Source organism: Balearica regulorum, chromosome 1, assembly GCF_011004875.1.
Source record: "Balearica regulorum gibbericeps isolate bBalReg1 chromosome 1, bBalReg1.pri, whole genome shotgun sequence".
In the NCBI taxonomy this organism is placed as follows: domain Eukaryota; kingdom Metazoa; phylum Chordata; class Aves; order Gruiformes; family Gruidae; genus Balearica; species Balearica regulorum.
The window spans coordinates 23,578,041-23,591,023 of NC_046184.1; the positions used below are offsets into that span (position 1 = coordinate 23,578,041).

Here is a 12,983-nt window from a genome sequence, read left to right on the forward strand (position 1 = left end):
CTCGTACCAATAGTCTGATAGGGTCAGCACTTCTGTAGCCCATCAGGACCAACCAAACCACAGGTAGAGAAAAGTAAAAGTAAAAAAAAAAAAAAAAAAAAAAGGTAAAATAAACAGATCCCAAACCATTCAAAGATCCAAAGGCTAGTATTTTAAGACTGGGGTTTAAAGTCTGTACAGCACTAATAAAAACTCTCTGTCAAATATGACACAGTGGTACCACGATTCCCTGTTTAAGGTTTCCACAGTATGCTCCTCTGTGCAAGTATTCAGCAGTCATGAATTACCTGACTTCACTAGTGAGGTTGGTTTCTTTGAGGTAAAATTACAGTCTCAGCACACTAAATAATATACTTCCATTGATAAAGCAAGGCTAGTATTTAACCTTTTCTGTTTATGAGCATAAGAAACATTATATTTTTTTATACCATTCCTTTCTGTTTATATGTATTACCTCAGAGCATCCTTCCCTTTAATTATTTTGCCTTAGCTGAGAATGACCAGCTGAATGTGGCCAGAACATTAAAATTACAATGTCTTAGCTTTAGTAATTCCAGAGATTGGTGATATTGTAGTTCTGGGAAACTGAACATGATAAGAAAGATTTTGACATGCTGAGGAAACACAGGATTGTTATGATGTTTCTGCTATTAATTCTCTGAAAAAAAATATTGCTCAGTTTTAATAGTAAAAATTGTTTTAATCAAGCTTCCTAAAATATAAGTACTTGCTGGGCAAAACACCTTCCAGACCTGAGAGGTGGAGATCAGTTATATCCTTAATTAACTTCTTACCCACATCTTAAACTCAAGTGTTTCCACTGCTCCTGTCTGCATGACAATTTCCCTCCAGCCAATTGCAAAGTTGAGATTCAAGGAGGTTAAATAATTTGTCCAAGGTCACCAAGAAAGTCAGACTGTATCAGAGCCCTATAGGCTATTTCTAAGCTTAAAGACCAGAGTTGTTTAACCGTTCTGTAGCACTGCTTTCAAATAATATAAATATCACCTTCCTTCCTGTAGTCCAGGACATTTTAAATCCTACATGCATAGAAATAATTACACATACAAGCATGTAAATAGGTATTCAAATTTAAATGTCAGTAAGTTTAACTGTCTTTGTTTTCCTTTAGGGAAGCTGTGAGACAGAGGTGGTAAGTGGTGTGTCTAGGCAGGTGGATTCACAGTTAGGAGAAATCAGCTTCCATCTGGGTTGTAACAACCACCAGTGCTTCTGTTCCTAAAGAAAAAGAGAAAGACTTGTATTTCAGACTGGTCCTTTAATGGTCATTGCATCTGATCAAGCTTCTCAGACTACTCTTCAAACTGATTATTCGATTGCATTAATTTTCAGCCCATGTGAATTTCAGCCAAACAAGATATGATCCCATGTTCTTTGCAAACCTCTAGGAATGTCTGTCATGGTTTAAGCTCAGACAGCAACTAAGCACCACACAGCTGCTCGCTCACTCTCTCCCAGTTGGGATGGGGGAGAGAATCAGAAGAGTAAAAGTGAGAAAACTCGTGGATTGAGAGAAAGACAGTTTAATAGGTAAAGCAAAAGACACACATGCAAGCAAAACAAAACAAGGAATTCATTCACCACTTCCCACTGCCAGGCAGGTGTTCAGCCATCTCCAGGAAAGCAGGGCTCCATCATGCATAATGGCCACTTGAGAAGACAAACACCACCACTCCGAACATCCGTCCCCCCTCTCTTCCTCCTTCCCCCAGCTTTATATACTGCATATGACATCATATGGTATGGAATATCCCTTTGGTCAGTTGGAGTCAACTCTCCTGGCTGTGCCCCCTCCCAGGTTCCTGTGCATCTCCAACCTTCCCAGTCAGTAAAGCATATCTATGTCTGAAATTCCAGAAAATGATGTCTCAGTTAGTTAGGAAAACATCTGTATGGGTTTTACAGCAATTATGGCAAATTCGGTAATCATAGTGATTTTCTAGTGCCATTGACAATCTGGATTCATTCTGTTTTGTTTTTTGTTTGTTTTTTTTTTTTTTTAATTTAAAACTCTATTTTTTGTCCTTGACTTATTTCCCTTCTGCACATGCCTGCTTAAATATTTGTAAATTTAGTCTGTAAGTGTACCCAGCTTTTCTCTAGAGGGATAAAATCTGTCTGACAGACTGAATGCAATGATCATTATATTTAGGCTCATAATGAATTCGCTTTAGTTGAACCAGTTTGAGTTTAATTTTGGGTTTTGATGGTTCAGCTGACTTGATTGGACAAGGTACATGAGAGACTTGAACTTTTACTGTGAGAATAGATGCATTAGACAATTTAAAAAGCTAAATATTAGGCTAAATTGCCTTAATTCACTCACTTGCTATGCTCCTCTGATGAACCTTTTTGTCAGAAGAGAAATACTTCCAGAAACTCAAGACAAAAATAGGACAACTCTTAGTGACAGCTGGAGATGATATTTCAGCTCTTTGTCATTTTTATAATTAAGAATTTGAATATCTATTAAAAGCCATGTGAAGTTATATGAGAGCGCCTTGATGCTTCTGAAAGTCTTGGCTAACTGACTACTACAAAATAAGATGTTTGCCTGCTCCCACAACTCTGGTAGAACGCACTACTTGCACTACTACTTTGTCTGGATCTTGTATAATTCCATTCATTACACTAGTATCCTCAGCACATATTTTTCATTATTTTTAATAAATATCTAGCTCTAAGATGTCAAAAATGAAAATTCCTGCAAGCAATAATATATCATAATTGGAAACATCAAAATATTATCCACTGATGTCCTTGATATAAACTCTCTGAAGGCTGTCCAAGTGCCTTTATATTGCCACTGGTCGCTGAACGATGTGAGCAAGTGATAGATTTTTCCATGATCATTGAGAATGGAACACAGAGTAGTTTTGTACACATAAATGGTTCAGAAATGATATGTGGCCTACTCATAGCATTTTTGATCAGTCTCCTCCAGTTGCTGAGGGCATTGTTAAATGAACGAGTTGCTTGATTATTGGAAGAACATAGGTGCCAGGAATGTGAATGTGCTACTTGTACTATATCATGTAAATCTCAGCTTGTTTTAGCCCAGTTCTCACATCATTAATTTTTAGCTTTATTATTAGATATTAGAGGAAATTGTATTTGTAATTTTCATGAAGGATAGAGGTGTTTACTCGATTTTTATATGAAATGGCATTTTGTCTGTATTGTAATGGTTTAGTGAACTGTGAATCTTAGTGCTTCAAATTAAAGCAAATTGCAGCTCTGTCTGGCAGATATCTCATATAGAGATGATTTTTATGTCTATTTAAATAGCAGTGAAGCCATTCTCTTTTTGTATCATGATGCATTTAATAGAAAATGAGTACGTGTCTTACAGACATGCTGTCATACTCTTTCTGATGTTTTCACTCTGGTAAGTATTGGAATAGTAGAAAATGGAACCTCATCTTAGGGGAATGTGAAGTACTTCATGGTAGCACAGCAACCTATCAGACACTTTCCAAATTCAGAGAAGCTATTCAAATAAAATTAATAGTAATGTTTAAACTATTATTAATAATAAATACAGAGCTAGGCTACTCCAGTCCATCTGACCTAGATGATGAATTCAGATACTTTTAACAATGAACTTTGCCTTGTCATGTATCATACTGTAGTGAACAGCAGCTAGAAGATGTCACATGAAAATGAAGGTGACAAGTCTTCTAGAAACTAAGTTTACCTACGGTTACTTAATAATCTGAGCCTCACCCAGCCTTAGCAGAGTCTGAGCAGTATAAAGAGCACTGCAGACCCAGATATTTTGATCAGTAAGGCTGAAGCGATGCAGAACTTTTTCATTCTTTTTCAATGTCACAAATCCCCTTCTTTTCTGTCTGTCTTTTGTCTGGCTTTGGCTTCTTTGTCAGTTTCTTTCCCCCGTGAGAATTTTGTTTAAAAATGTGTGCCTAAAGTTAAGTTCCCCTGAAGTTAGTTTTGTAACATTTGAACTTCTAGATCACTTTGGGGCAGGTTTTCCAAAGTATTTAGATTATGAAAACTGCAGATGGAAGCATAGTGGGATTTTCAAAAGCACTTAAACAGATAAGGCACTTAGCTGCCATTTAAATTAATTAGCTGGATTGAACAAGTTCCCCTTGGCACTTTTGAAAGTTCCACTGCTAAGTGTTTATGTCTACATTAAAAAATCTGATTTTCAAAAGAGGCTGAGCATCCAGCAACTCCCTTTAAAGTTTATGACTATTACATGTTTTCAGTGATTCTGAAAATTATACAGTGTCCCTGGCTCTATATTCCCAAATGATCCTCCTTTGCTTTCTTGTTTCTTAACAGTTTCTACTATCATTTATTTTCTAAAGTTAGTCTCAGAGAAGTGAGATCAATAGTACTACAACCTAAGGATAGAAAAATAATGACACGGGTGAATCTTCTGCAAGGGTTCGAGAAGCTGGGTTCTTTGGTACATACATTCAGTGACTGAAAAAACTGATAGGGCTTTAAGACCATCATTGTAATTATTCCTTGTACTGGATTTCCTTAATACATTCATATTAAGCAAAATAATAGCTCAAAAATACATTACAGGGAAAGACTGCTGCAGGTTATGGATAGCTGGGAATGAACCAGATGACCAGAAGTAGCATGACTTTTCAGTCCTTAATTGCTTCTCTACAGAAATCCTTAGCAGACCTGTTTGGATGTAATAAAAGCAAGCAGTGCTCGCTCTGAGGTATATTTTTCCCTGCCCTTTACTCTGCCTCTATTACAGTAGTGTCTAAGTAGCAGTCTGAGGGCGTACACAAATTAGCATTTTGGTTTCAATCAAGAGTCTGCTTTTGAAATGAATCTGCTAATTATTCCCACTTAGCACACTTGCTCATTGTGGAGTGGGTCTCAGGCTATGTGAACTGGATTGCTTTTGGCTGAAATGAAAACAGAAGATGCTTTCCAGAAGGACATCTAATCTTCTTTGATCATTACTGGGTGTTCCGTCCACTGAACTATATTAAACTTTCCTTCCCAGACTCTAATTTCAAATACTGACCAATGTGAACATGAAGTCCTAAGAGCCCACATCTTTGCTCCACAGATTGGCTCTTACTATGCCGCATTGCTTGTTAATGTAGCTATACACCGAGTTGTCAGGACAGTGGGGTTCATGGGAGAATCCCATCTTTGCACCCACTTCTGGAGTTAATATCCTACAATGCCAGAATTTTCTCAGATCTGCAAGTGTCTTAAAGGGGATCTCTCATTTCAGACACTGGCCAATGTTTCTTGAGAATATATTGTCTCTTTCCTGTTAGACAGAAAATGAAATAAAAAACTCATGAGCAAGAACTCATAACATTTTTGTTAAGAACTTTTTTCAGAAATGTAGGTCAACCTAAATGTAACTGTAGGCTTTGCCTAAAAAAAGTAATCCAGACAAGACAGATTGTAAGACATAACTTGTATACCTTGTTGTCATGGTTTAGCTCCAGCCAGCAGCTGAGCACCACGAAGCCGCTCACTCCCTCCCCCCCCTCCTCCTTACCCCTCGCCCCCAGTGGGATGGGGAGAAGAATGGGAAGGAAAGGGCAAGACCTGGTGGGCTGGTATAAGGACAGTTTACTAGGATAGCAAAGGGAGAAGGGAAGACAAAACAAAACAAAGCAGTACTTAACAGAGTATATGAAACTGGTGATACAGAATGCAGTTTCTCACCCAAGGACCGTACAACTCAGACCACATGCTCAGACCTGTCCCGAAACCGGACTGTCCCCGAGCCACGCGTCCTGGAGCTGCTGCCGCCCCTCCCCGGCTAGCCCCCCTTTTATGCTGAGCATGACATCATATGGTATGGAATATCCCTTTGGTCAGTTTGGGTCACCTGTCCTGTCTGTGTCTCCTCCCAACTTCTTGTGCACCCCCAGCCATCCCGCTGGCAGGGCAGTGCGAGAAAGAGAAAAGGCCTTGGCCCCGTGTAAACACTGCTCAACAATAGGTCCATAGAACAAAAACATCTCTATATTATCAATGCTGTCTCCAGCACAAATCCAAAACATAGCCCCATACTAGCTACTGTGAAGAAAATGAACCCTCTCAGCTGAAACCAGGACACTTGTAAAATGCACCATTCATTCTGGTTATTGATATAGAATTTTTTTATGCTTTAAGAGTCCATTCTTGTTTGAATTGTTCCATCGCTAACAGCTAATAGTGCTTATATTCATAATTAATTTTTAAAAAAAATACTCAAATTTGTTTAGCCGCTGAGTTTTCCAACATTCATAACCCTGTATTGCCATGCTGTAATTTATATCTTCTGTAGTTTATGTGTCAGATGTAGTAGAATGAAAAACATAATATGAATCTTCACCAATGACCTTCAGAAATAGGAATTTATTGTCCGTTGTTGCCAGTGGGATGTGTAACCTGAGGCACTTTAATGTATTACCAACTAGGAAGAGTTTTTAAGCATCTTTTTTAGTCAATTAAAACACTGTAGAGACAAAAGTATGTGAAATCATCAGTAGTTGTACAAAATAAAAGGATATTTTTTTTTCTTTTATTAAGGTAGAAACTCTGAAAGACACAAAGGAATTCTGCGTACCTCTATATGCCGTGGATTCACAATACAGTAAATGTGGCTTTAGGATGCTTAATGCCAGATAAGAAACACTGTAGCCTCATGGTATTAAATGCTGATCTGGTATAAATTCACTTTGCTAGTTCAAATGTGTTAAAAAAATTGGACACCTTAGCTTTATCCTGTCAGGCTTTCTGCCAGATTAGATATTGCCTGTCTATGCCATTCTGAGTTTATGCTGGATCAGGCATTGTGTACTCTCCTGGTGATTCTGTATTGTGTGCTTTAATCGGGCAAATATGCAGTACTGTTCTTTTCTGAGTCATCCCAAACTTATCTACACATCTGGGTTAATGACCACGGCCTTCTGTTGCCCCCATTACCATAGTATCTGACTAAATCACAAGCTTTGATGTATTTATTCTCCTAACAACACTGTGAAGGAGAATATGTCTTTGCTATCATCACACTGATTTCATCGTAACATGTTTTCTCTCTTGTCTAGTAGATGAAACAGTAGGGGTTATGCAGGCTTGGAGAATTTCGGTGATTAAAACTAGGAGATTGCAACAGAGGTGAATATTTTCTTAGAGTGTCAAGTGCTCTGCTAGGGCTCTATCAAATCTGTTTCATGCAACTGGATTATTCTTACGGTTTTTAGGAAGCTAATTACTTAAATGATTTCCTTTTAGATAGTCACCAGATGCTGCATTTTGTGTAATTAGCACAGTACTTGATATAAAGTACGGTTAAATTCTGTATGTTCAGGACCAATCCAAACCTCACTGAAGTCCTTGAGTGCCCGTGGGGATTCATGGAGCTGGCTGTAGGAGTGAGTTTCTTGTCTCCTCGTTACTGTGTGGTCCCTTGCTTGCCCCTTCGAGTGGCGAGTAACAGCGAAGTCCTACACTGAGAGGAGACAAAGAGCCTGGCTGCTTGCTTCTGCTTTACTCACCCTGCGTGGTGCTGGAACCGGTGCTCCGCTTCTCTGAGGAAGGCAAATGGGGCAGGCGATGTTACATTGTGGTGTGCTCTTAAATCGGTTGAAAAATTGCTGGAAAAATGAACCGTTAAGGCCAAAATTATCCCTCTTGATAAGCCGTCCTCATTCTGTCCTCCTCCAGAAGGAACTGAAAACATTCCTGACACGTGAAGTTTTGCTACTGCTGTTTCACTTATAAATAAAGCCTCCAAATTAAACAAAAGTGCTAAGCACTTAATAGGCAAGAACAAGGCAAGTCCTTTGTCCTTGAGTGTTTACCACCTAACAAAGGAATGAAAGGTGGAGCATGGGAGCACCACAGAGGGATTCTGGTGCCTACAAGTAGCTCTCTGCTCCAGGCGCTGCTCTGGTTCGTTCAGTGTGGCTGCTTGCAGAACACGGTTTTGCTAAGGGTGGGCTAAGGAGAGCTGGGACCAAATTGAGTGATGATTTTAAGCAGGAGATGCTTTAAATCCATGAATTGTCTATTTAGATTTTATTTGGGAGGGCATACAGGAAGAGCAGATAAGTGGATGAAAAAAAAAAAGTATATTTTGTTAATGTGCTGCTATGGAGAAGTCTGGGATTTCCAAAACAAAACTGCATGGCGTGCATTTGTTCTTGGACTTTTTAAATCAGGAGGAGTAAAGCAGTAGCCATGACATCTTTTTCTATTATTATTCAGAAAGCAGTATATACTCATTTTTATCTTCTAGAAATGTAAACAAAATACTCTTGTGCATTTCAAGGCTTAGAAAATGGAAAAGTGTAAAATATCCACCTTTGTGGAAGAGGTGGCATTATGGATCTTTTTTCTGGCACTCTTTGTTCTGCCAGAGCTGATGCAAGGAGATTTTAATCTATTTCTTTACTGTACCAGAAACTCATCTGAAACTCACATAGCCTTATTTTGTAATTAAATGTTTGAGAACTACTGGTATTTATATTTGCATGTGATTAACTTTTAAAACACTTTGTACAGGGCTTTTTGCTTTGAAACTAGCCTGGAGTCAATAAATATCTTTACAGACATCAATTTGGTCAGCAATAAAGAGGTAAATAGAAACTAATGACACTCATCAAGCCTGTGGCACGAATGATTTATTGGACACAATCATTTAACACTTTCATAAAGTCAATACAAGGGAAAGAAACAGGTTTTTTATTATGGTAAACTGTATTTGTACTGTCAGCATGCAGTGATTTATGACAAACCTGTGGCCAGGATTAGGATATTATAAATGGGGAAAAATAGAAGGCTCATTAATTTTTTATACCCACAGGTAGAAGACATGCAGTGGGCTAATAGAGAACGCACTCATCCAGCATCGGTCTGCAGCCTGCCCTGTAAAGCCGGGGAAAGAAAGAAAACCGTGAAGGGAGTGCCCTGCTGCTGGCACTGCGAACGCTGTGAGGGGTACCACTACCAGGTGGATGAGTTCAACTGTGAACTGTGCCCGATTAACAAGAGACCAAATGCCAACCGTACAGATTGCCAGCTTATCCCAATAATCAAACTGGAGTGGCATTCTCCTTGGGCCATCGTGCCCGTCTTCGTAGCTATTCTCGGTATAATTGCCACCACCTTTGTGATTGTGACGTTTGTGCGGTACAATGACACACCGATTGTCAGGGCCTCTGGACGGGAGCTCAGTTATGTGCTCTTGACTGGGATTTTTCTCTGTTACTCCATTACTTTTCTAATGATTGCGACTCCTGATACTGTGGTCTGCTCGTTTCGAAGGATCTTTTTGGGACTTGGCATGTGTTTCAGCTATGCTGCCTTGCTTACCAAAACAAACAGGATTCACAGAATATTTGAACAAGGTAAAAAATCTGTCACAGCTCCCAAATTTATTAGTCCAGCTTCCCAGCTGGTGATCACTTTCAGCCTCATATCCATGCAGCTTATTGGAGTCTTCATCTGGTTTGCTATCGATCCACCACATATCATCGTGGACTATGGAGAGCAGAGGACACTTGAACCAGAAAATGCCAGGGGAGTTCTCAAATGTGACATTTCAGATCTTTCTCTCATTTGTTCCCTTGGATACAGTATTCTCTTGATGGTCACATGCACTGTTTATGCTATTAAAACAAGAGGGGTTCCAGAGACCTTCAACGAAGCAAAACCCATTGGATTTACTATGTACACAACCTGCATAATTTGGTTAGCTTTTATTCCAATCTTTTTTGGTACAGCCCAATCAGCAGAGAAGGTAAGTGGTGATAAGTTTACAAATCAAATACTATCTTCTTTTTATTTTTGTCTTGCAATACTTGTAATGCTACAATATTTTCACTCTTACAAACGAGTAATTCTGAGTGCTAATTGCAAACAAACTCTCAGAATTCACAGATAATAAAATATATGATTCAAAAGGTAGGTTTCCTGTATTTTAATACAAGAAACTGAATGTGATTGTGGTGTGGCTGGCATAATAATGTTGACATTTTCTCAATATATCCTTAAATGACTGTTTCTTCTGAGGTTTATTATCACCCTTCAGTGATGTTCTATCCTGTTACATGAAGCACTATAAATCTTTGTTATCATCCACGGATCTGATAGAAATGGTTACATTTCAAAAGTCTAAGAAGATCAACGTACATTTGTCAAAAATAATGAAGAAGAATGCCTGGGCAGAATGGAAAGAATTACTTTTCTATCTGGTTGACACATATACTTAAAAAAAAAAAAAAAAAGGAGTGAATGAAGTGTGTGTAAAATCATATATAGCATAATTCACTAATTATTATCTCAGAGCAAAAAGAAAACATTTTCCTGATCTTTAATGAGAAAATAAATGTTGCATACTTGGATATCTGTTATTCCTTGTTGAATTGGCTTGGATCTTTCCTGATATCAGTCATGGTGAGCAGTACAAAACATATCAGACATTGAAGTCTCCTTCTCTCAGTTCTAATGGGAAGGCAGAGGTAAATGTCGACTGTGTGAGTTTTTATCCAGCTGATAATGGTGAAAAGGACGAGTTAGGTAGGAAAGAGCAATAATACCAGCATCACTCTTCAAAACTGCAACTCTGTGAGATTGGGAACATCTTAAAAATAAGAAATTGAAGTCTTCAGTTTTTACATAAACTCTTTCCCCTTATCTTCTAGCACGTGATTTTTATAAAAATCTTAAATATACATTTTTATTTAATTAATTTAATTGGAAAAGTCAACATGTGTCCACTTATAATTTTGCAAAAGTTTGACATGTCCCTGGTTTAGATGGCACTCTTACCTGTGGAATTAAAGAATAGGTCTGTATAGCTTGATAAAATACCTGTTAATTCAAGCAGAGGAATTGTATGGGGGAGACAGTGTGGTAGAAGAACATTTTCCTCACTAAAAATTGAAGTAAGCAGGCTTGCTGAAGTGGATCGGGCTTGATTTCCACGGTCTTTTTGGATTAAACAGGGGTAGTGAGTACCAAGGTAATGGCATATCATAGATACAGTAAGTAAAGATAAAAAATCCTATTTGATATAAAAAAAACATGTTTAGGTAAACTGTATTCCAATTCTGACTTTTTTGTATGTGTAGGTTTAAGTCAAAAAAATACTTTGATATATAAATGTGTGGTACTTTTTGTTTTAACAGCTTGGGCCAGTCAGTTTTATGGCAAGTACCGATAACAAAAGAAATGTATTACTTGGCTGGCAACTACTGGTGGTTTGATTTACACCATTGGTTCACCTTAGCTTGTAGTAAAGGATGAATTGGTTTTGACCTCTAAAGAATTAGAGATTAATGAACACCTCTTTTGCATTTCTTTTATGAAACCCAAGACTGAGCACACAAATTAAACTAAATTGCTGTTTCTAACACTGAATTTTGTTTGTTAGTTGCCTTTTTTTCCTAAATGATTTTTTATTTTTCAGATAACAATTTTCAGGAGGAAAAAACCCAAATTAATATGCAACTACAGTAGCGCTGTAATTCAAATAATTCTTTTCACAGTGCTTCTGCTTTTTGCTGCATATAAAAACATGTTTCCACACAGAGTCTTATGGACATCATCATAATAGCTTGTGCATTCATACAATTAAATTGCTTGTCTGAATAGGAGAAAAATGTAATATCTTAGTGCACACATATGCACAGTGTCTGAATATACTCAAAAGTTACTTGTAGGTTTCTCAGTTAAGCACAGCAGCAAAAGAAGTATTTTAAAAACTAATACATTATAGAAATATATCTTATTTAAGATTCAGTATTATGATATTTTTTTGAAGATGAAAGAAATAAAATAAATGAAAGAGAAAATAAACTTAAACAGACTTCTGTTAGGTGCTTACTCACTTTGCAGTTGATTTTAGAATCCCCAAATTATTTTTTTTTTATGGGTTGAGTTTGTTCAGAGAGAGTGGAGCAATAAGCTGGGGAACTTAAAGTATTCTTTAAAAGCAGTGGTTCATTTATTGAAATGTTGACAGGAATAAAATTTAACATAGCATTCATTACAAGCCAAGTGTACTTCCAACTAGCAATTTATTGAACTTCTAGCTTTAGACACACTTCTGTTTGAATATGGAGTATTTAAAACTTCTCAAAAATGTTTTGAGGAACTTTTCCTGAACGTTAGTGGTGCTTACAACAATAGCAGAAGTCATTATGCATTTTTTGAAAGAGAGGTTATATTTACTTAATTAACTATTCCATGAGCACAGATTAAGTAGAAAGTGTATTGAGAAACTTTTATTTTTATTTCACTGTCAAAATATTTCCAGTGCCAAACAAAAAAATAAGACCATTAATGCTAAAAACAAGTGTCTCGATCCAAACCTCATAGATCATCACGGAAAGGTTACCTTTACATTTAGTGGCCTTGGGATCAATTTCCAAAAGTGTAAATTTGCTAAGAGATTCTGGATAGAAACTAGAAGATTATAAACCTCTACAGTCAGCACAAGTCCATAAATTGAATGTTAATGTCCGTCAAACTTCAAATATGGGTGACGAAGGCCATGTAAATAAGCATAAGTACATTTCTGCAGACAGACTGTGGATCTTGCTCATATGTTCTTGCTGCAAAGCACAGGATGGGAAACTCTTCTCTCTGCACTGTGCAGATGTGGAATCTTGGGTCTCTAGCTGATTAATACAACTGAGTTAAATCCCTGAATTTACATGGTGTGACACATCCATAAGAGAAAACATGGTAAAAGTTAAGGTAACTTGACAAGACTCAGTGGGAATGTAGTCTTGACATTTGTAACATTTTTAACAGCCGTTTATAACAGATGATGTTTCTACTCACATATATATTATCTCAGTTTACATATAAGTATAACACTAATACAAAATTGAGAAAAATACTATATAATATTCAAGAAGTTAAAAGTTATATAGTTCTATGGCCAATTATGTAAAAAAATGAATCCAAAATAATCTTGCATAACCTAAGCTTGGTGGTTTTTATGC

General features: G+C 37.3%; 1 protein-coding gene across 2 annotated transcripts in view; it reads left to right on the forward strand.

Moving 5' to 3' along the window:
- The window catches only part of GRM8 (glutamate metabotropic receptor 8), a 360,387-nt gene that overhangs the window by 301,101 nt on the left and 46,303 nt on the right, over positions 1 to 12,983 (forward strand). For both annotated transcript variants that reach the window (XM_075742925.1, XM_075742922.1), the window contains exon 9: positions 8,834 to 9,769. In XM_075742925.1, the coding sequence (XP_075599040.1) occupies positions 8,834 to 9,769 (936 nt within the window). The remainder of the gene's footprint in view (positions 1 to 8,833; positions 9,770 to 12,983) is intronic.